Genomic DNA, 23713 nt, shown 5'->3' with positions numbered 1-23713 from the left:
GTGGTGTCTGGCACAACTGAGACCTTAGAACGTGTCTGAATCAGGGTTTTAGTTGGCCCTGTCACCTGTGTTATTGGGATTGGATTAGGAAAACATGTGTGCCAGGGTGAGGTATGGACCTCACAAGCCAGCCTGTGACTGAGTTATTTATCACTAACTGCTTGCAAACATAGGCAGGAAGACAGAGCAGACTCTTAAGACTTGTCCAGTTCTGGTTATTCTGATTTTTAAAATGCTATAGAAAGGATGAAAAGGGGTATAAAAGGCTGAGTCAAGTGCTTAATATGTGTTGCTTCCTCAGGAGCCAAGAAGAAATGCAGACCTGGATCAACAAGATTAACTGTGTGGCTGCTGTCTTCTCTGCACCACCATTTCCAGCAGCCATTGGCTCTCAGAAGAAGTTCAGTCGCCCACTCCTGCCAGCCACCACAACAAAGCTATCTCAGGTGAGACATTTTTATGTAGAGGGTAAGTGATGATGATTTCTATTTCTGGCTGGAAACTGGGTGGTGGTCTTTGTCACTGTTTTATAGCTGTTGCCACTATCAGTGCTGGGAGAAGAATGCTTGCATAGTAAGTCTCTGCTCATTTCCTCATGGAAGATTTGAAGTGAGGGAAGAAGAGGAACAGACTCAAATACAATTGGTTTATGTTTTTGAATAAAATAGTATCAGATAAAGAATTTTCTTCTTGTGCTTGTGGCCCTGCAGAGGACATTTCAAATACTGATTGATGTTTTTTTTTTTTAAATTGAATGTTTATGAAAGCCAGTCATTTCAGAAGAAATAGACATACTCCTGGTCTTTGTCTTACTGAATTGATAAAAGGTGAAAGCTGATGCATCAGACAAGCATCAATTGTATTTCTCCCACTAGATTTTCCAGATTTTCTCCATTTATCTGCTCAAGGATTTCCTGTATAATATATATTTATAGACTATGTCTTACATGAATGTTTTCAGTCTCTCTTGTGATCACACCAGCTTTTAACATCCCATGGCAGGGAGTTTCACAGCTCTACTGCTTCTTGCACGAACGCATGCATTTCTGCTTGTCTCAGACTGGTTGTGTCAGATGCTTGTGCCCATAGCTTTTTGTACTTTGGAAGATGCAATGCCTGCGTGGAATTCCTTCTGCATTGGCAGGAATGTGATACTGATTGTGTTGATCAGATTGACAGAGTCACAGAGGTTATACTTCGTGACATCTTCCTGTAGTTTTTAAAGTGATCTGCCCATGCTGAATAGCTTCTTAAATGCATTTGTTGGGCTTTTTTTTTACCATCTTCATAGCTTAGCAACTATCGTTAGAAACCACTGTCTCAAAATCTGTTTCTTTAAAGGTGTGGGTTTTTTTAGTATGGCCCTTCTTTTTCTTTCTCCATGACAGTGGCCTTTCTTCTCACAATGTGGCAACTGACTTACTTATCTTCTGTTCTGGGTTAAAGTTTAAAGCATGTTATGTAAAAAATAATACTAACTTGTCTCATCTTGTGGTTTTTCTTTTTGCTCATGCATACCTTTTTAAAAATACAGTATGGGGCTTCCATAATTTATTCCCGGTCACCAAAGGAAGCTTTTTTACTCACTGTGTGATTGTTCATTTAGCACGTTGTTTCCTAGTCTCATTGTTTCCTAATAATCTGGAAAGAGAAAAGATAGATCACAGCCCTGTGGTTTGTATCTTGAAGAAGGAGAGACACAAAAAGTGGAAAAAGATAAGCTGTTTTAGACAAGCAGAAGAATGTTAAGTGTTCAAAGTATATAAATTCAAAGGCAAGCAGAAACATGTCTGCTTTCATCTGTCAATGTGGAAAAGCTGCCAGCAGGCTGTTTCTCATTTGGCAGACAAAAAAAAAATATAAATTGTCAAATCCTTGGGTTGATGCTTAGGATTTTGTGGGATGAATCATGATGGACACTGCTTCTTCAAAGGGTCTGTTCCTGGTCAGCCAGAAGTCGGGGTGCAGTGAGGACCTAACATGGGTAAGGAAGAGAGGCTGGACATGATAACAGGTTGTGCAAGATCATTGTTCCAGATTTTCTTTCAAAGGCAGAGCAGTGTCTGATCTTGGTTAGTCCAACCAAAGAGGGATGTGACAAAGCTATATATAAAGGAACAGCCAGTCTAGAAAAGATTTACTAGGGTATTTTTTTTTCCTGAGAATGCGCAGCACACACAAGAGCTCCAAAGCCGGTGCCCTGGAAATGACAACTGCTGTATTAATAGCTGCGCAAAGACCTCCTGTCGTCTGTCTGTAGATCTCACTACCACAGGATGTCCGTAGGAATCAGCACAGTGTAAAGAGTGTTTGCACACTAATGAGAAAGCATGTACATTTAGGGTAATAACTAACAGAAACAATAATTTTTGGCAATCATTAGCAAGTGGCTTCAGCCTTACCATATTTAGGTGGAGGCAAATTATCCCATCTCTTTCTTCAGGTCTCCTGCAAAAGAGTTGAAACACAAGATTAGCTGAGATTTGGCTATCATCATCTGTAGAAGTTCCCCCCTTTCTGCTGTTTTCTGCAGCTCCAGCTCAGCCATCCAAGAAGCTCAGTCCCCAGTGTGACTCAGTGCAGTGCAGGCATGTATGAGCTAGGTTTGAGACTTCATCTGAGCTGTGGGCTGCTGTCAGAACCACACCACTGAGGGACAACACTGGCAGCTGTTCCCTCCTCTGAGGAGAAGTGCCTACACAGGAGCTGACCTGGGTACTACGTCTTGGCTAATTCACCAATATCTGCATGATCATGTGTCTGTTCTAGACTTACCTAATACAAATTTCAGATCCCAGCCTAGAGATGGACAGAAGGCCATCCTGCAGGAGATGGAAACCTTCTGAGATAAGGGAAGGTTAGCTGACAGATGGACTGGAGGAAGGGAGTGGGCCTGGGATTATGATAAAGGAAACTGCCTAAAAAGTGGGAGTAGCAGCTCCTCACTTTCTCCAACTGCACAGTGGGATAAAAACTGGTAGCAGCTTAGCAAAATGAAATCCTTTTTGGGGACTGGACAATCCTTCCTCTTCTCAACGCGTTGTATTGCTCTAAACAAATAGAAACCACATGCTGGAGAGCTTTTGGCAGCACAAAAGTAGAAGGAGGGGCCCTGATTCCATGTCTTTTCTATCCTAGAAGGAACTGAGAGGGTCTTTGCCTCTCTCATTCTGCCCTTGGTTTGTCTGCATACACAACAGTCTTAATTAATTTACCAAGAAATGTATTAGAGCAAAAGTGTCATGTTGTCGGTATTGCTTGGCAGCAAGCTGCTTCCATTGGTCATAGCAAGGCAATGGATGACAGGTTTGCTCTCCTTCCCAGTGGCATCTGCTAGCTGCTGAGTTTTTTGCAAGCTTGGCCACTTTGCCTTTGAGAGAGCTGTTGGTGGCAGCACTCTGGGATGACAGACCTTGTCAATCCAAGAAAAAGAAACTATGAGGCATTATTGTACAGGAACCTCTCTATTTTTCTTTGCTTATTGGATATTTTAGATTCTGTCACTTAAGTGCCTAATGTATTTCTGAAGGATGAACAACTGAAGTCCCATGAAGCTAAGCTGAAGCAGATCTCCACTGAGCTTGCTGAACATCGCTCCTATCCTCCTGACAAGAAGCTCAAAGGCAAGGAAGTAGATGATTACAAACTGAAGGACCACTACCTGGAGTTTGAGGTACATATGGGAAGCGTTATTACTTTTACTTCTTGGGTGTGGATGGTCTTATATTTGGGGTACAGTCCTGAAGTTCTGCATTTTTCACTTCCCTAGGAAGTATGTTCTTGCTAGACAGAAAAGTCATAGCAATTGCAGATCTGGGATGTGGCTCTTCTTTCTGATGAGAACTTCCTTAGCTGTGAATTTAGCTCCTGATCTGTAACATGGAGGATAGAAATGAGACTCCTGTCCTTCCCGATGTATCTGTTTAAAGAGATTATAAGATCTTCATGTGCAAAGTGTCTCGTGTTGTAAAACTGTGTTGTCTAGTGTATTGGAACCTCAGTCTCTAGAGAATTACTGCATTCTGCAGGAATGCAGATCATAGTAGTTGACTTCCATTGGTAGGTTCTGAAGGAACAGATATGCTAAAGTTATTGTTATAGGCATGCCTCCCTCATCAGAGCCATTTGTGTTGTATACCACTGAGATGGACGTCAGGATGAGAAGGGAAACAGTAGAATTAAAGATCACAGTGTTGAATGATGCAACTTAGGCAGAAGCATTAGGAGATTGTTTTGAGTATCTGACAGCAGCTTTTATCTATAATGGTGTCTGCCACATTTTAGGACTATGTGGGAATGAATTGGCAACCCAGCAGATGTCTAGTATTTGTTATGATTATACCTTTGAGCTTTTTCCCCCAGGACTGCAAGTCAATGTTGCCTTGGGTCTAAAAGGATCCTACTCCAAATAGGCACTGCCTGGCAAGGAAAATACCTAGTCTGAAAAAGAGGAAGAGCAGATAAGACAGATGAAACCACCAGAGCTGATGCTGGAGGCAACACAATACAAGCCTCCAGACCTGAAGTAATCCTTGAGCCACATGCCATCAGTTTCTTTTAGAGGGACTCTTTTTACTCCTGGACTTAATTCATTGCATACTTTTGCAGAAGGTTGTAACTGCTATGTTGAATTTCACTTTCGGTAGCAAAGTCAGTCAGCATGGTTTTATGAAGGAGGAATCATAACCTGACCGACATGATAGTCTTTTACAATGGGATGTTTAGTGTGATGGGTGAGGGGAGAACAGTGGATGTTGTTTGTTCTACACTTTGACAAGTATTGTCTCCTGTAACGTGCTTGTAGTCAAGCTGATGAAGTGTGTTAGGAAATGAACAGTGAGGTGGTTTGGCTGAACAATCGAGATTTAAGGGTTGTGATCAGTGGCACAGTGTCAGTTAGTTTTGAACAAAGCCCTCAGGTGTACAGAGTAAGCCACACACTTTCTTTCTGGAGGGGATCTTATAAAACTTGGAAGATAAAGAAGTTTCTTAACTCTGGGCTCTTGACACAAAGTTTGTTTTCTATCACTTAGGAGCTTGGTGAGTTAGGATGAAATGTAGGCTGTAGTGTTAAATGTTTATAGAAAGATTGATGGGAGAGTAGATTGTTGTGGGGTTTTTTTCTGTTTCCTGTCAATTTTATCAGGGAGATCTTTTGAGATATTCCTCAGGTACTTCAGAACAAATCAGAGCCAGTATAGCCCCCACGAAACAAAAGTTGTTGTCTTCACTAGTGAGAGTCTCAAACAGCATTTGAGCTGTGAAGTTCAGATAAGTGATCAGCTTTGCTGGAATGCTCATCTAAGTAGGCAGGTTGTGGCAACAACTTCAGTTATTTGGAAGAAATAGAAATTCAAGGTCCTGGTGTGCAGTGCTGTATTAGCTTCACACTAAGCACAGATTTCATAGGCCATGTTGAGCTATCACACCATTCAAAGGGCCATGAAAGCAGGAAATTCCAAAATGTTGGAAGTCAAACAGATGAGACAGAAGACTAACTGGGATCTTCTTCTGGAGCCAAGGCAAAAAAGGAATGTTTATGCTGAATGGAGGCAAGGTCAGGTGGCATGGGAGGAATACAGAGAGAGATGCTGCTCACCATCGTAGCAAGAAAATTCATGTGGCCAGATCTCAACTGGAGGTGCAGCTGGCCAGAATTGTGGAGGATAATAAAAAGTGTTTTAAAAAAATATTAGTGGCAAAAGGCAGTGTAGAAATAACATCAGTCTCTTACAGGATAATGATGGTCATCTCACAAACAGGGACGTGGACAAGGCAGAGGTGTTTAATGCAGTATTTACTTCTGTCTTCAATATGGATGATAGACCAGGGGGATCTCAGTGCCCTGAGCTGGAAGACCATGAGTGTAAGAATGATGACCTCCCAGTTAACCTTGAAGTTGTGTGGGATCAGCTGTTCCAGCTGGATCCCTACAAATATATGGGGTCTAATGAGGTTCATTCAAGAAGCATCAGTTGTCTGATGTCATCACAAAACTTCTCTCGATGATATTTGAACAGTCTGGAGAGATCCCAATTGGCTGGAAACTATCTAGTGTTTGCCCAGTTTTCAAGAAGGGCAAAAAGGATGACACTGGAAGTTACAGGTCTATCAATATCACTTCAGTACCTGGTAAAATTACAGAGAAAATTATTTTAGGAAGTGTTGGAAAACACCTGGAGAACACTGAAACCATCATCACAGCTGGCACAGCTTCATGAGACGAAAGTCCTGCTTATCCAACCTGATTTCCTTTTATGATGGGATAACCCACTTTGTTGACCAACAGAAGCCTGTTAATGCAATCATTTTTGATTTCATGAAGTTTTTGATACCATCTCTCACAGAATCCTTCTGGAGAAAATGTCCAGCCTGCAGCTGGATAAACACATGATGTGATGGGTGAGCAGCTGGCTCATGTGTCAGGCACAAAGATTTACAGTGAATGGGTGACATCAGTTTGGGGACCTGTCACTGGTGGGGTTCCACAGGGTTCCATCCTCAGCCCTGTGCTCTTCAATGTCTTCATAAATGACTTGGACACAGGATTGGAAAGGATATGAAGCAAGTTTGCAGATGATACAGAACTGGGAGAAGCTGTTGACTCCCTTGAAGGCAAGGAGACCCTGCAGAGAGACAGAGGTTTTTCTTCACGCAGAGAGTGAGCCCTTGAACAGGCTCCCCAGGGATCACAGCACCAAGCCTGACAGAATTCAAGAAGTGTTTGGACAATTCTCTCAGGCACATGGTGTAATTCTTGGGGATGGTCCTGTGCAGGGCCAGGAATTGGACCTGGATGATCTCTGTGGGCCCCTTACCAACTCAGTTTATTCTGTTATTCTGTGAGGCAGTAAAAATCCCAACCCAAACCTAAACTGAGCTGTATGAAAATTGTGAATGGCGACTCTGTATATGGAAATCTTCCCTTTAGAACAATGTCCTGTCAGGGATGGCAGGAGGTTGTGAAAGAGCTTGCTGCATGAGGTTAAAATGAAAAGGGCAAGAGGCAGATGACTTAGGATTTTGTAACTGTCTCTTTCAGACTGAGACTGCAGGCTGAACCTAGTGTATGTGTACAAAGGGCCGTCCTGATACATCTCAGGAAACACACCAAAAGGGCCTGTGATTTACTAAGGTAGCAGCATAGTACCATTAGGAAAAAAGATGCCACTTTCTTCTTCTATAAGTCTTTACAACTTCTTTTTGTTCACACACTGGTGATGCCTTCATTCTTGTTCCTGAAAAGACAGATGAGATGGAGGGGAGGTAAACCAGGAGGTAACTGGTCCTTGTTCAGGTATGCAGCCGGTAGCATTTGTTTCTGATGGTCTCTTTGCTTACACACACTATGAAAGGGACAGTTTTCACTGCACGCTCTCTTGAGGAAGGACGGCATCAGATTGCAAAAAACTTGCTGCTTATTGCAGAAAATTTATTGTTGGAGGAAGATCTTTTGAGTCCTGTCAGGTGAGAGGAAGCCAGAAAACTGATGTGTGTCTACCTCATACTTCTTTATTATGTGCCTTCATCCTTCAGAGATAATGTTACAGAACCTTTTGAATGGATTGAACTTCTGTGGTTTTATTTCTCAACAGAAATTTCCAAATTAATTTCTTTTAATGCAAAATTTCCACTCGTTTTTGCCTAACATCAAATGTCAGGTCATTGAAAGACTAGCTTTTTTGTGGTTGAAATCAAAGTAAATATGTGTTGATTAATTGTAATAGAAATCAAGGGCCCACAGAGTCTGGGGAAAAATGGCCCTTTGCACACATGCGGATTCTGGATTTCTATTCTGAATGCCAGGTCTTGAGACTCTGGTGGTATTTACTGGACCAGTAAAAGCATAAATCCATACAGCAGTAAAGCCTCCCTCTCCATTTCATGATATTAAGCTGTTCCCAAGCTAAGAACACTGGCTGGCCTTTTGCAGAAGTGTCTGGTTCATTTTGTGATGAATCATCCATCAGCGCAGTGCATTATCGTCAGGGTTCTTCTTGCTGGTTCTCTATTTCCATTTTTATTAAATGACACATCTTACCTGCTTCATGTGTTTGTCTCTCACATTGTGGAGCTGCAACTCCAGATATGGAATGCTTATTTATTTAATTTGTGGGAGGATTCTATTATGGTTATCCTCTATGAGAGTTTGTTTATTCAAAGGATTCTCAAAATCTAGTCACGTTCTCTTCTTTTCCCCCCCGCCTTTATATTCCACACTTCAAAAGTGGTTACAAAGCTTTTTGACTTCCTGCCCTCAAATGAATGTTTTTTACCAAAACTTTATTATTTTATTACAAAGTTTGAATTATTTTCTTAAATACTTTTTTCTCTGTCAGGAACGTAATAGCTTGGCTGCTGTTTTGCCACTTTGAAATACAAATTAACAATCAGTACAGATGTTTGCATCTACCTTCCCTGACTCCCAGGGATTCTCAGGGACTGAGATCGCTGTAATTACAATGCCTGCACCATGTCTTTAGTGGATATATCAGGGGCAGGTTATTAAATCGCTCCTGTGAAATGGATTGCTCTGTTCCCAAGACCTCCTGCCCCAACATCTGTTTTTCAGACCCTTCAAGGATCTACTGTTACTGTACCCTCATTTTCTTCCTTGCTGAATTGTTTCTTGGAAAATGATGCAATTGTAGCAAACAGAATTAAATCCTTCTGTTAGAGAGGGAAAACTCTGGACCAGACAAGAAATAGAGCAAATGGCCATGGGGTACATTAAAGGGAACCTTTTCCAATTGAAAAATACAAGTGTCTGGACAGACAGCAACCTTCATCGTGAGTGAGTGACGTAGCAGGGGAACATGCCATGCTGTTGTCATAGCCCTCTCATCTGCTCCTTTTTGTTAAGGTGTGGCCTTTTGGAACATTCTCTCACAGGCCTGAGTGAGAGTGGTGAGTGGTGGCCATGCTGGTACAGTCTGAACTTAGACCTTGCTTTGGTTTCTCCCCCATGGATAAGAAAAGCAGGAAAAGCAGGATGTGCTGGTGGGAGTGGAGGATTGCACCAGAGCAGGATTTTTGTTGTCCCTTAGTTTGGTGCACTTTATCTCCATGTGTGCCTGAGCACAAAGGATCTCAGTATATGTGAGCGCACCTTAGGTCTCAGCATGACTGAGGTAGCCTTTGAGGTTTTGTTTGGTGGTGTTACTTGGAATGGGAGCCACCAATCAGCAGAACATCAGACTTGGTGTGCTGTAGAACTGAGTGCCTCTAATTACACTGCACCCCAGGCCTCAGTCTGCCTGAAATCCTATTTGTTTAATTTACATTAGCCGCTGTTGTTCATATCCACATTAGGCACCACTGTTCACATACATGTTGAGTCCTGGCTTTTAAGACCAGCAGAAAGCATTAAGTTACTTACGTGGTCTCTCATGTGCCGCTGCAGAATTTCTTCCAGACTGATTTGGGCCTTTCTTTTCATTTCCCAGAAAAATCGCTATGAGATTTATGTTGGCCTGCTGAAAGAAGGGGTGAAGGAGCTGCTGAGTGGAGGAGAGAACGATGCGCCAGGACTGAAGAAGTCCCACTCAAGTCCTTCTTTGAATCAGGAGTCTCCAGTTAGTGCCAAGGTGAAACGCAATGTCTCAGAGAGGAAGGACTACAGGCCAGAAACACCCAGCATTAAGCAGAAGGTCACTTAGGGTGGAAATGACAACTAGGGGAACAGCCATGCAGCAAAGTATCGGTGGTCAAAATTTTTTCATTTAATAACCTGTCATTCACAAAAAATAAGTGCATCTGCCTGAATGGGGTGTTAGTGACATTTTCTATTGTATATTTTGCTGTTTCTGTGCAGATTGTGGGAGATGTCTTTGCTCCTGCTTTGCTTTGCTTTGTTAATTTATCATTTAGCAGTTGAAGCATCGGGACTTTTTTGTGTTGTTCTGTTTCTAAAGGAGCTGGGGAAGGGGTAGAGCGCTGTGACGTTTATTCTGTCTCCTCCCCATTTATCTCCTCCCATCGGCATGTGGCTTTCATCTCTCAAGTCACTTGTCACTTTATTTACATGGTGGGTGGGAAAAATAACTGGACAAGTGCTGCAGTGCTGTGAATATGAGCTGTAGCTGTGAGAACTGTGCAAACATGCAGCTGCAGAAGGCTGACTAGAGGTTAGGGTGCTAGGAACATTAGTTTCCTGACAACGTGGGGCATGTTGGTACTGGTACTTAGCAGCAGGTGGTACAGTAAATAGTCACTGTTGCTTTTTGTTACTGCATTGACCCTGGACACGGGAGTGCAAAGAAATGAAACCTGGAAACCTCTGGCAATGCTGGGATGACGGCATTGGAATAATTTGTTTGCTTCCTTCCAAGCAGAGAGCCTTCTCCTGAGTTTGCAGGCTGGAAGGCATCCAAACCCATGCTGTTTCTGCAGTCAGGAAGATTTGCAATTACCCAGTTGGAATGGCTATCTGGGCTTCACATTTATTTGCAGAGAAGGCTGCTGTAGATGTCAGCCATTAGCATTATATATTAATTATATATATTAAAGACAAAGGGCCTCTGTGTAGTTTTTAACTATACGCTCTCACTTAGCTGCTATATAGAGCCTTATGATATATTGTGTCCTGTTGCTTCCCCTTCCAGGGGTTTCCTTGTTGGTGTGCGCAGAGAGCTGCTTTCAATTCCTCATAGTGACAAAGCACTTTGCCTTTTTTATTCAGAAAGGGATTCTCCTCAGTTCTCCATTTTCCTTCTTTAGCTCACATACAGGTGGAAGAGGCTCGTGCCTCCTCACAGTTCCTGCATACCCTGTGCCAGGCTTTCCAAGGGGAGCACAGGATGGGAGAGACCACCATGGGTAGATCTTTTCATACCTGAAAGGCCCCTGTTTGTGCCATAGATCCTTGGGATGGCCAGCAGTTTTCAGGCACAGAGAGCAGAAGAAATTATATAGAAATAATTTTCCTGCTTCCCAGCCCCTCTTGCCTGGGCAGTGTCATGGCTCTGCAAAGAGTGCTGACTCTCCTGTTACCTGACCTGTTACCTGAGTTTTAATCTCAATTTTTATGCTGGTGCACAGGGTGAGCTTGGACAGGTCTCTCCCATTTTGTGTTGCCCTTTCCCTGTATGAAGTAGTACAACCAAACTATCATTTCCCACAGAGTACCTTGGGAGATAATGTTGAGGGCCAGTTGAAAATTGCTCCTTGCTATTCATTCTGTTATGCCTGGCACAGGACAGCTTTCCTGATGAATGCAGTTCTTAATGCATATAGAAATGTCAAGATCAATGCAAGGACTGTTTAGAAATGCAGTGGTGTTTTCAGCCCTAATAGTCAAAGAGCCACACATCAAAAAAATTGCTACCTGAGTGGATGTGTGTTCTGTCAGGCTTTCCAACGGTCCAAGTCAATTCATCTAGTTTATTGAGCTGCCAGTCCAGTGGGCAGAACTGGGAGTGATCAAAGAGAAAACAGGCACTGCATGACTTGCCTCCCCTACCAAGTACCACCATGCAACAGCTTTCCTGGTGTTGTGCTGACTGTTGGCTGTAACAACGTAGTTGCACGCAGATGTGAGGTTTTGGGGCAAATTGATCCTTGCAGCTGGAGCTTGACAGCAAAACCAGATGAGACTGTTCTCACAAGTGATGTTGGGATGCTTATCCATCTGGCATCTGCCTCTGAGTGGCTGCTCTGTGCTAAAAGTCAGGAGGGTGGCTCCTAACCTTGGCAACGTTGCTAAAAGCTGTAGAGTCCTGACTAGAAATTGGCAATGTTTCCTAGGTGCTGGGGCTTTAGAATTTGTACATTTCTACTAAGGTAAAATTAACATTTAGTTCTCTTCTTGAAGAGAAATATGTTCTGCTGCTGGAGTTAAAGTGATGTGGTGCAGCTTATTGCTTGGGAGGACTCACTGTAGAGAGCATGATAGTGCTTATTGGGAGGGATTGTTTGGCATAATTAAAAGTGGTAGATCAACAGTTTGTGGAGGGGAAACAAATATAGATCTCTGCAGCTGTTTGTCAGGCTTTAGAGGTTGAAAACGAGCAAGCAGAACAGAGAGAAGAAATTCAGTTGGGGAATGCTGAATGCATATTTGGGAAGAAAACTTGACCTCTCTGTTATGATTAAGGAGTGGCATTCCTCAATTGAGTGTTCCCACTGAGACTCTCCAAACTTTGTGATCCTTGCTCACTCCCTTCTTACCCTCCCCATCCTTGCAGTGGACTGGAGAGAAGAATTGGAGGCATAAAAGGCAAAGATCATAATTTGAGATAACAACAGTTTACTGGAAACGGTAATGAGATCAGAAAATGAGTGGTAAAAAACAACAGTATTTATAACAGAATGTTCAAGAATGCTCACCACGCAGAACCCAACAATACCCAAACACATTTCCCAATACCCCGACCCAGAATGGACATCTTACCCTGTTCCTGGAAAATGACATGAGGTTGTATAGAATAACCTTCAAGTGCAATGTCCCTGCCTGGCTACTGCAAAAATTAATCCCATCCTGGCCAGCAGAACCAGTACATTATTTTATATAACAATACGATACATGCAGCAGATACAAAACCCAAAAGAAGTGCAGATCTGTAAATGCCCTGCTTGTCAGCGTTGGGTTGACTACATGATCTTTTTGAAGGCTAGAACAAGCTTGGCAAACCTCTCGTGTTTATGGGGTGCAGTGCTTCAAAAGGCAAGTAGGTGACATTTAACTTTCTTCTTCTCTGGATTTTAACATATTTTGGTTGCTAAAAATTCCAGTTAAATTGCTGAGCTCAAAAAGAAATTACTCCTGTTAAATGTATTTTCCAGCTTTGACACAGAAACTGGGTAATTCCTCTTCAAAGTCATTGCAGAAAAGATGATTTGAAGCAATAGGAAAAATCAAAAAGTGAACTGCAAAAAGATGTTTCTTTCATTATTTATTATCTATTTCCATGTATACTTGTAAACGGATTAGGATATTTTTTTAGATCTCATCTGGGCATATCAAATGCAGTTTTTCACTGCATTTTTTAGTCATTAAATGTTTGTCGAGCTTAGAGCAGCCTTGCTGAGGCTGCTGAGGCATGCAGATTAGTTTACCCAGAATGTATGGTTTCTGCTGCAGTTTTAATTGGTGCCATTTTCTGCTGTTACTTTATAATTTATAAGCATCCCAGGCACCCGTGTAGAAATGCATGCTTTTGAGACCAAGAAAAAGATGTGATTCCATTGTGGAAGTCTAAGACTTCTGCCCTCCTTTGGGAATAGGTTCATCCACCAGTCAGTACTGTAATTTGTTTATTTCCCTCCTGGTGATACTGTAAAGGGTGGGGCAGGTTCTCAGGCAGTCTTAAGTGGTGCATCTCTTTGAGTGGCTTTGCATGGTATCCTGTGCCCTGCGTTTCTTTGCTGAAATGTCTTCTTTAGGGGACTGCAGCGACTCAGGAGCTCTGGTCACAGTATGTAAAGATATTCTGCTGTTTTCAAGCCTTCCTCTGGGTTTTGAGCTGCAAATCACTGGAGCAGCCTGCAGTTTTCTGGGTGTGCTCAGTGTAAGCAGGAGTTACTGGCTGGCCGCCACGAGCATGTGTGCATCCGGGAGATCCTTTGCATTGGTGACGCAGGGAGGTGTCATCCTTCCTTGTCACCCTTCCTGCTCCAGTGTGCTATCATTGCTCAAGCAAAGCCTCTGCCTGCATGTAGAGAGTGGGGATGCAAAGAGGAGAGCAGGCTGGGGCCAACACTTCCTTGCTTCCCCTTTCTTAAGGCGCAGACAGTGGTTCTGGAGGGACCCACCCTGCTTTGAAGTGTTGCTGGCTTACTCGTCCTCTAGGAGTTGGACCCTCTGCTGTCCCCAGCTAAGGAAGGAGAGACAGGAAAGGCCCCCACTAGTCTGCACCTGACAGCAGAGAGCTGATGGAGAAGGGGAAGATTGCCTTTTCCTCTCCCAACCCAGCAACCAAAGTGGGTGAGATGCTCTTCTGAAGCCAAAACCACACTCTCCTCTATGAGTCAGCAGGATGCAGAGGACTGCTTGGGATGGTTTTTGTTCATCAGCAGCTGTGAGAGAGACTCCCTGGACTGTCTGTGTGTTTGTCTGCATCTTGCAGATAAATTACACATGAACCAGTGAACATGACTGCAGCTTCTAAATCCAGTACTTATGTTGTGTCTTTAATTGATGTAGAGAGGTAAGTCAGCCAGCAGAGTGATTAATGCAGCAGAGTTGTGCTGGAACGCTGTTCAGCTGTGTTGCCGACTCAGAGTTTTTCATTGTGGCCAGTCACTTGTAAATGGTTACCAGAAACTTTCTAATGATCTATAACAGCTCGTTGCTAAAAATACTTTCCCTCTGATCCTGCCTGCTCCAGGTTGCAGTCTGTCCACGTTATAAGAGGCTGTCCTGGAGAGCCCTCTGCGTAGCCCTGCTTTGAGGAGGAGTTTGGCCTTGCAGACCTCTAGGGACTGGAATTATTCAGTGACTTTTTACAGCTCCACTGCCTTTGGATAAGAAGACTGATTGCTCTTCTGACTTGAAAAAGCCAAAAGTTTTGCCTTTTTCCAGTGGGGAAATGAGCTTCTTGCTTCACTAGAGCAGGCCATTCAGTGAAGATGTGTTTATGGCAGTGGAGGAAGTCAGAGATGACAGGGTTATCATCAGGCTTCTTGGAGGCATTGCATGGCAGTGTTCTCCTTGAAAGTGGGAAAGGCTTTTCTCTGCAGATGGCATACTGCTTACTGTGTCTGCATTCTCCATTTCTAAATTAATTTTGGTCTTATTGCGGTTAGTCTGACAGCTCCTCCTCCTTTTCTGACAAGCTGCTCTTGTCTGTCATCTTAGCACCTCAGCTGCTTCTGTATAACAGGTCTGTTTCCTTCCGTGCTTGCAGAAATCCAGAAAATTTGACTCTCCCATCTTGTATTGAGAAAACTTGCTCTGAAGCAATGCTGCATTGAATGGATAACCCTGTGAACAGATTTTTCACTCTGCTTGTCAGTAGCCTGTGTTTCCAGCCACAGTTATAGCTGGGAGGTGCGAGACCAAGTTTTAGACTGCCGTGATCCTCTAGCTGTGTGCTGCAGGGATGCAAAGTCCCTCCTCCCACACTGAGACCAGACACTTGCAACATTCCCACTCTTCTGGTATCCTAGTTGTTGGAAACACTAGCTGCTTCTGCAGGGTCAAAAGCAGTATATGCATCTTATGTCAAGCAATCTTGCAGCTTGCTGCTTGTTTAAATTTTCTCCAGTATTGCTCTCCCTAGGCTCTGAGATGTCACATCTGCTCTGAGGGGGCAGTTAAGAAGTCCACATTTCTCATCAGAGCACAATCATTGCTCCTCAGCATGTGTTCTCAGCATCTGGTATCTAGGCTGCCTAGAGGGATGAGCCATAGAAGCTGTCTCAGAAAGAGCTAGTCTGCAGCTTGTGCTTTTTAAAGGATATTTTTAGTGCATATGAAAGCAGTATGTCTGGCCTCTCCTCTCTCCCAGAGCTCTCCCAGCAGCATAGGTGTAGCATAGTGAGCTGCTTCACATGGAGCTTCACTATGGAGACCTGAGCTCCAGGAAAGAAGCTTTGTCAGCCTTTAGAGAAATGATACCACCTGAACTGAGCACCAGTGCACAGGAAAATGATGCTGTAGGAAGAAGCCAGTGCCACTGTCCATGGCTGGTCACCTGCTGGGAGACTGTGAGCTCTAGTATTGCCTTCAGTTCTGAGGATAATGAGAAACTCTGGCTTCCTTTTCCCTCTAGTCTGTGCTGCTTGAGGAACTGTCCTTACCACCCACTGCTTTTCTCCCTTGTGACAGCAGCACCCTTATCCAGGGTTACCACAGTCCCTTTGTGAGGAGACTGGTTGACATGAGAGCAAGAAGGACAGGTCCTTGGGAAGAGTCTGAATGCCATCTGCCATATCTGCTCTGCTGATGGCAACATCCAGTTGAACACTGAGACGAGGCAGGCCCAGCCTTGTCCAAGAGAATGTCCCTTGCTGATATATTTACTTAGCTGCATTAAGGTTGCGTTTTAGTTATTTATTAGAGCCTGTCTCTTACCAAATGCAAGCAAGAACTTTCCCAGAGGTTTGGACCATTGACCTGACTTTGCCCTTATGGTCAGAAGGAGCAAATTTAGTCTAGTCCAAAGTGTTCTCTCTTCCTCACCTTTGAACGCTTAATTATTCCATAAAAATTATAGATGTTTAATCAATGAGGGACCTCCCATGGCATCTGCTTTTAAATCTGAGCCAGGAACCAGCTGGGGTACAGGCCAGAGGTTTATTTGGACCAATAAAGGTACATCACTTAGTGATGCAAGCATTGAAAGTGCAACAAGCCACAAGGGCAGAATTTTTCTCTGACATAAGCAACTGTAATTAGTAGCCACTCTAGCAGTGGTCCTGTCTGTAACTTGCCTAAATGAGACTAGGACAAGAAGATATATTTTTTCTAAATAGGTGAGGTTTCAGCTTGAGCCAATTGAGTAGTATCATAGTGTAGTGACGAAGCAGCTAGCAAAGCTGCCATGGAGACTTGTTTGACACAAAATCCTCCAACTCACCTTAGCCTCTCGCTGGGAAGAGGGAGATAAATAAATGCTATTGAGTCTGTGTCACCACACAGGGCAGACTCTACTGGTAATATAAGTCTTAACTCAAACACTTATGAAAATCTCATGCTCAGAGCTGTCAGATTCTGAAAGACTGTAGGATGAGAACAGGGGTGGGTTGTGGTTGGGTTTTTTTAAAATTTGTACATATTCATGGCAACTGTGTCCTCTTACTTGAGTCTAGAATTTTAATTTGGCTAAAAGGACAGAGTTTTTTGGCTGTTTAACAACTTTAAAATCAATTCTCTGTAGCTCAGAGGTATACTCTGAGGCTTACATTATTTGGTGAACATATTAAGTGATGCCTATAGATGTGTGTATTTCATAACTGTAGTATGGCTTCTGTGGCTCAGCACTGCAAAGCCTGCTGGTTTTTTCTGAGGCTTATTTGGTCAAAGCACTTCTGCAGCTGCAAACATTGTTAGGATGCTTGTTCTGATTGTTCTCAAATGAGGTTAAACAGCTATCAGAGCTTTTACAGGTTTAAGGTATACTTTGAGTTGCCTTTGATCTTTATGTGCTGTCCACCAGGGGCTGCCTGTTGTTCTGCATGTTGAAAGCAAGGCATATATTTGAGAGTCTAAGCAAGAGTTAGTGGGTGGAATTTTTTGCTAGCTTAACACTGGGCTGACTTTCTCCCTGTTTATATCAGCCAATGCCTGTACAAGGAGCATCCACGCTGACTTCTGAAAATCATGCTCTGGGGATCTAATACACAGCTTTACTTCTGAAAACGTTGACCTTGCTCTGTGAAAATTCAGCAAAGGGACATCATGTCCAAAGTGTCCAAGAAGGACAGGTGCCTGTGATGTCTCCTGCAGATACAGCCGAACCGCAGTGTTGAGGGTGTTTTTCTTTTCTGCAGCTGTACAAATTTCCAGAAGAGTGGCTCATCAGCAGGGCAAAGAAGAGCAGCAGGGCTGAAATATCTCTCTTGGGCATCTTATATGCTTCCAAGAGGTTTCTCTTGGGAGCATTAAACAACCTTTTAACAAGTTGCTGGTCTGAGGAAAAAGACATAGGGAAAACCCAGTAGGTTTTCCTATTGCACTCTAGTAAGGGCAACAGTAGTGTGATCTGGATTATTCTTGGAAAGAGAGAGCAAAACCTGAGGGTGTGATTCCTACCTGGAGTCATAAAACTCTTTATTGTGCAGTTAGGCTGAAGCACTTGAGCAACTTCAGTGAAACTATGCCTTTGCGCTTCACTGGACCACAGCCAGAGCGATTGAGTCTTGCAGAACTGAGACGCAAGTGAACTGCAGCTTAGAATGAAATGAAGGGGACCACCCGTCACCTTGCTTTGGGCAAGCTGTAGTCCTGTAATCTTTTTTCAGGTACTGGGTGTCTCCCTTGGGTTTCCTGCCTTCCATGGTGATGGAAAGATTTGTGTGAGTATTGTCCATTTCAGAGTTAAAAAGTCATTTACCCTCCACTTGAGCTGTTGCTATGTTGTTTTCCCTTAGGCTGAGAAAGAGAGCTGAAATTTCAGTCAATGTTGCTTGGTAGCCATATGGGAAGCATAACACTCAGCAGTAGTAGTACAGAAAAACATTTTGCACATGCGTGTACATACACCTTATACATATCTTGTGTGCAGAACTAACCTTACAGGGCTTGACAACAGTCCTTGCAAGACCTTTTGTTGGGTGGTCTCCTATCGCTTTTGTGATGTGTAGGAACCTTCTTTCTGGTAACCTTGAATTCAGTTTACTCTCATCACTGAACTGCTGCAGTGTTTTTCATGTAATACACTTAAGACACAGTTCCAGTCTCACCGCTTTGTGGTTCTACTGTGAAGCAACAACATTGAGGTAGCCATTAAATCTTTTCCAGCAGCATGGAACTTGCTGTTCTGACTCTTGAGGAAGTCATCATCTCATGTTTGATGCTGTCCTACCACCAGGACACTCTGTTTTGTCCCTGGGAATAGGCATGGCCAGAAAAGCATACTGGGTGGTTGGAGTCAGAGCTGTGCAGACTTAAGTCAAGCCCTGGGTCAGGGGAGATTTTTCCATGTGCTGCTGATGTCCATAAGGACTGAAACATATACTTGCTTACACAGAGATGCTTTCCTGAAGCAGAGTTGTCACTCTTTTCTACAGGTATCACAGGATGCCCTCCCTTATTCTGCTTCATGTATCTGGTACTAGAATGATAATTTCCTGATAAATGAAGGCACTTAATCAGTCCTCTTCCCCTTGGAAGAAGGACTTTTGGGGATATTGTTATATCATTTAAAATAATATTTTGGAATTTAAGTTTACATTGCTTTATTTTTCACTTGAGGTGACTGTATATAAATATTTTCCTCTATTTTATCATTGCTGATAAAGTAAGCCTACAGTATACAGACAAATAATTTGCCTTTGATGTATTGAAACTGTGAGATATAAAGTAGACTTCTCTCTTGTGTCCATGTTCCTGACTATAACTCTGTTCCTCTGTGTTTTTATAAGTTGGAATAAATGTTGCTTACGGGCAACAAAGAGCCTGCAAGCTTTCCAATAATTTTTATGTCATTGAACTCAAGCAACCCTATTGAAGGATCTCACATATGTATAATGATATATGTATATGTACAAACTTTAGAAAAAAATAAACCAAATGTATTTCACGTTCTGCAGCTGAATGTTTGTTTTTTTTATTTGAACCCTGACAGTAGTTCCTACAAGTAAGAGCATGAAGGTGGCTTTACAGTGGCTGACTGTTCTGCTTCTGAGTCCTGGCAGTCAGTACTTTCAAGGTTTCCTGAGCTGAATTACACATGTACTGTCTGCCTTACAGTCTGGATCTGACCTGTGGTTGGGGTAACCAGTGGAACCAGTGGCACTTCGTGCACATAAGTCCCATGTGAGAGCAGCTGGAGCACACCTTTCTTCTTTCTGCGCCTGTGCAAGAGGTGGCATCCCTTCCAGCTCTTTAAGAATGTGTAGCCTGCAGAGCTACCACTGCTTGCTGTGAAGAGACAGCCAGAAGAGAATTAACTATTTTTAAATGGTTTTACCAGCATGTGGATTAAAAGAGCAAGGCTGCAGCAAGCAGCTGTTCAGAAGCAACTGAGAGTTGGTCTCAAAATTTGTATGAGGAGGGCACTCTTGGGGTTGGGAATTGCTGCTGACAGGGCATATGGGAGGAAAGGACCCATGAAAGACAGAAGAGTCAAACACTAAAGAAAAAGATGGAGTGTAAAACGGCAGAGGTGGGAGTGGTTAAGAAACCATGCTTGTCCAAAATAAGGAGGAGCAGTCTGTTCAACACACAGCAAATACCACTGTACTTGCAGTTCTTGGGTTGGACATAGCTCAACATGGAAAGTTAGTACACTGTGTGGAGAGTGGTGACACAGCAGATGGCTAGGATGTGGCCAACACAGGTGGGAAATGCCCAAGCTTTGCAACAGAGCTAGCAGCTTGTACTTGGAACAATAGTAAGGGAGACGTGTTGTTTCTTAACAAGATTTCTGTAAATGTTTGACTATCTTGAGGTGACTGTTTCTTTATATTTTTCCTCAGTGTGTTGCCTATAGATGAATGGTAAGGCTTTCACGTTTAAGATAACTCTGTGTTTGTTGTTTGTTTGTTTGTTTGTTTTTTCACTCTATGCTTGGGATACCAGATTTCTTAATTGTTGTACCATCCAGATTCCTTCAAAGCACTTTGGTATTTTTTATTCCAGTGCATGCTTCTGGATTAATATGTTCTTAATGAAAAGACTAAACAAAGTGGTAGTAAGGAAATATTTTACGAAGGTGCATTAAATACCTTCTCTAAGCCCAATTAAATGTTTGAACTGTGTCTGAATGTTAATGTCAGTACTGCTCATCATATCTTTTCTTATTTTTTCTTCCTAGCTGACAGAGTCAACGCTGAGCATTTTCTGGTGATTTTTCTACCTGGAATTATTAGTCATGTCACGTTGCTCATAGTGCAATGAGCAAGAACAAAATGACAGAACAGGTGTAAAGTGAAAGACAGATGCATTTATATTCTCTTCATTGTCCATTTTCAGTTCAAGTTTCCAAGTACAGAATATAATTACCAAGGAAGACTGAGAAGGCTAGTTTGGGTACTCAGGAGAAACCTTCACAGTCTACAGCAGCTACACATGTGTGGGTATTTATAAATCATGTAGTATGAGAAAGAGACTCAGCCCAAAGTAATGCAGAGTTTGGTCTGAAATTGTCATGGTTATCTCTAGATTGGAAATGAGAAGAAAATTCTTACCCATCAGAGCACTGATGTACCACAGTGGCCTCCTAATCTACAAGGTAAGGGCAGAAATACCTAGTAGAGGTAGTACTAGTAGTACTTACTACTAGTAGTAGTAGTAAGATAGAGCTGGAAGAGAAATCATGTGATATCATGTGACGTTAACCCAGGTTTTCGTTTTTCAGGTCATTGCACATTGCATCTGTTTCTTTCCATGTTTCCTACTAAATTGATGTTACTCAAATTATGTCAACCACTATGCTAACTATTTCTCCTAGAGAAAGGGCTATCCTACAAAACATGAGCTGCTGCACAGCAGCTATTCACCTTGCCAGGTTTGCTGTGTCATGGTCACATTCATTTTAGGACATCTTTTTGGTCCCATTCCACAGCTAATTTTTTGATAGATCAGTACATAAATGATGCAAGTTTTTGTTTTGCTGGCCTGATCCTCACAGTAAGATGCAAAGACGAGAAGCTAAACTGGGATCAGGTGAAGGAATCAAAACTAAGCAGACTTATTTGCCTTGGAGAATGTGGAGGTAATGGTTGCTATTATGAACTGGAAGTCTGTGGGGATGTTTTGTCCCCTCTTCCCAGGCAGGGTGTATCAACAATAGGCTGAGTTTGCCCCAGTAACAACCTCAAGAAGTCCAGACTTTGGGGCAGATTTTGTTGAATTTGACCAGTGAGGATAGACTAACAAGGGGTGTGTCTCTAGGGAGGAATCTGGGCAGAGAAGCGGAGGAATATGAGTGGCAAAAAGGTTGTTCCAGGAAGTAGAAACAGTGATGAATAAGGCAAAAAAATCAGATAAAAAACAAAAGAAGAGGGAACCTTCTGAAAGGAAGAGTGCAGGTGCCTACAGATGAATTGCTGATTTTCAACCTGATCTGCCAGGAGTTCCCTTCAGGACTGTCTGAAAAGGTTGCTGTGAGAGGGTGGGCTTCAGAGGGATAGATTTCCACTGGGTGATATGTCATGTAAAGAGGTATGTATTTTTGTGATGGATTTGTAAGTGAACAGTTGATGTATGTGATTAATAAGATTTGAGACTGTGAAATAAGCACTTTTTGTAATTGCATGTAATGGGGTGGAAAATAGTATAATTGTAGATTAGCAGTAGTGGTGTGTTTGTTTGATAATCAGTATATTGATTACTTAATAGATTGACCAGTTCCTTAGTAGCATGTTTCTTAATCACTAAAGCCTGTAATTTTGTTGTAGCACTTACATCTTGATACTGCAATCTATGTGGAGGGAGTTGCTTCCTGAAGTAGCAGTTATATTGAGTGACCACACAATGACACAAGCTACATTTAGAATGCAAACGCCATAAAAATTACATATTTGGGAAAGCGAGATCTGTGAGTTAAAATCTCAGGGAAAGATTTTCAAGCAAGACTTTGAAGTGTACAAGCATTTTTTTCTCAGCTAACTGCTTATCTGCGTGTGCAAAGGTACTGAAGGGCCTTTACGATGCACACTCTTAAAGTAGGGGAAATGTACAGATGATGAAAAATCTGTGGAAGAGAGCAGAATAGAGCATCAAAGACTGAAAACCCTGTGGAAAAGAAGATTGCAAGGAGGGTTTGCCAAAAGGGAGAGGATTTTTTGAAGGCCGGAGGTAAGACAATAACTGAACAAGACTGTAAAGAAAAAGCATGGGAGGCAACTAAACAGTACACAGATACAGTTGCCATTTGGAAAAGACAATCCATTAACATGAAAGGACCAGCCCCTTGTGAAGGTTGCCTAATCACTTCCTTTATCTGAGTGCTCTTTTGGTGAAAAGTTCTTTTTCCTCCATTATTTGCAGAGTCATTTTGAATACTGCCTGGGCTTGCCATGGGGTCAGAAAAGCATGCTGTGTGCTGGCCTTCAGGGGTAAGCATCTCAGAGTTAGTGAGGGTACATATTCCTTCCTGTACCTGGTAGTTTGGCAGAAAGCAGCATCCCTGGGGCTGCACACTGTTTGCTGGATGGGGCTTGTCTTTGCAGAAAGGACAGAAAGAAAGCCCAAAACCCAGCTGAAGCATGTTTTCCACTGTCACTGTACTAAGATTATTCAAATTAAGTTGTTTAGGTGGGTGGGTATGGTTTGCTTTCTTCCTCCCCAGGAGAACATTTTTTGTTGAGCCAGAAATCATGTTTCTTCTCTACCTCACTCAGATGCGAGGTATGTACATATGCTCAGTGTAGATATGATCTGTCAGTTCTTTGGAGGGTGAATATTTTTTGTCAGATTGAGCAACCCTCTCCTCTGCCCAAATGTCCAGTGTAAAAAAAGTACACTTCTTTTCAGGGTAATTCCAGTCAGGACTTGTAAACTGAGATGTGTCACTGAACACTTGCTGGGAGTACAGTCTTCAGCACAGACATGTGCCCTGTCCTTTAAGAAGAAATAATTTTGACCAAGGAGATAGCAGGGATGCTGCTGTGAGGGCGGTGTAGAAAATACTCCTCTCCAGTCAGAAGTACATGTTACCCAGCTCTTGGTGTGCTCTGCTTCCTGTTCCATCCCATCCCAGGCTGAACTGTACTGAGCACCCTGTAGATAGGAGTATTGAGACGATGATGGATGGAGCCAATGCCATTAGTAGTGTAATTACCTGAGTAATAAAGACTACAGATGCAGAAATTTGTGGTGGTCTGTACCTGGGACAGGAATACTTTCCATGTCTAGCTGCTGGGACAGTTTTGTGGGGGCCTTGCAGCCAGCCAATGACAGCAAGAATGGTGTAAAACCCGAGTCCTGTTACCACAGCCATACCCACGCTGCGTTTCTCAGGCAACTGAAGTGTGGGCGGCAGTTAGAGGTTGTAATTGTTTCATGGGGGGAAAAAAAGTCCATATACATACACAGCAGAATTAAAAAATGAAGTGCTCTTTCCTTTTAGCTGCAATTTCTGACTGCACTTTGGACAAATTGTCA

The 23713-nt window shown here is 42.8% G+C and overlaps 1 protein-coding gene across 3 annotated transcripts in view; it reads left to right on the top strand.

Annotated features, from left to right (window-relative positions):
* PSD3 (pleckstrin and Sec7 domain containing 3) overlaps nucleotides 1-19193 on the top strand; it is a 113037-nt gene extending 93844 nt beyond the window's left edge. For all 3 annotated transcript variants that reach the window (XM_056513360.1, XM_056513363.1, XM_056513364.1), the window contains 3 exons: nucleotides 302-446; nucleotides 3530-3673; nucleotides 9447-19193. In XM_056513360.1, the coding sequence (XP_056369335.1) occupies nucleotides 302-446; nucleotides 3530-3673; nucleotides 9447-9659 (502 nt within the window). In that variant the 3' untranslated portion in view covers nucleotides 9660-19193. The remainder of the gene's footprint in view (nucleotides 1-301; nucleotides 447-3529; nucleotides 3674-9446) is intronic.
* The last annotated feature ends 4520 nt before the right edge of the window (nucleotides 19194-23713 follow it).

The sequence above is a fragment of the Oenanthe melanoleuca genome, chromosome Z (genome assembly GCF_029582105.1).
Source record: "Oenanthe melanoleuca isolate GR-GAL-2019-014 chromosome Z, OMel1.0, whole genome shotgun sequence".
Classification (NCBI taxonomy): Eukaryota; Metazoa; Chordata; class Aves; order Passeriformes; family Muscicapidae; genus Oenanthe; species Oenanthe melanoleuca.
Note: the sequence above shows the minus strand (reverse complement) of the source record. Positions and strands in the feature narration are given on the sequence as shown.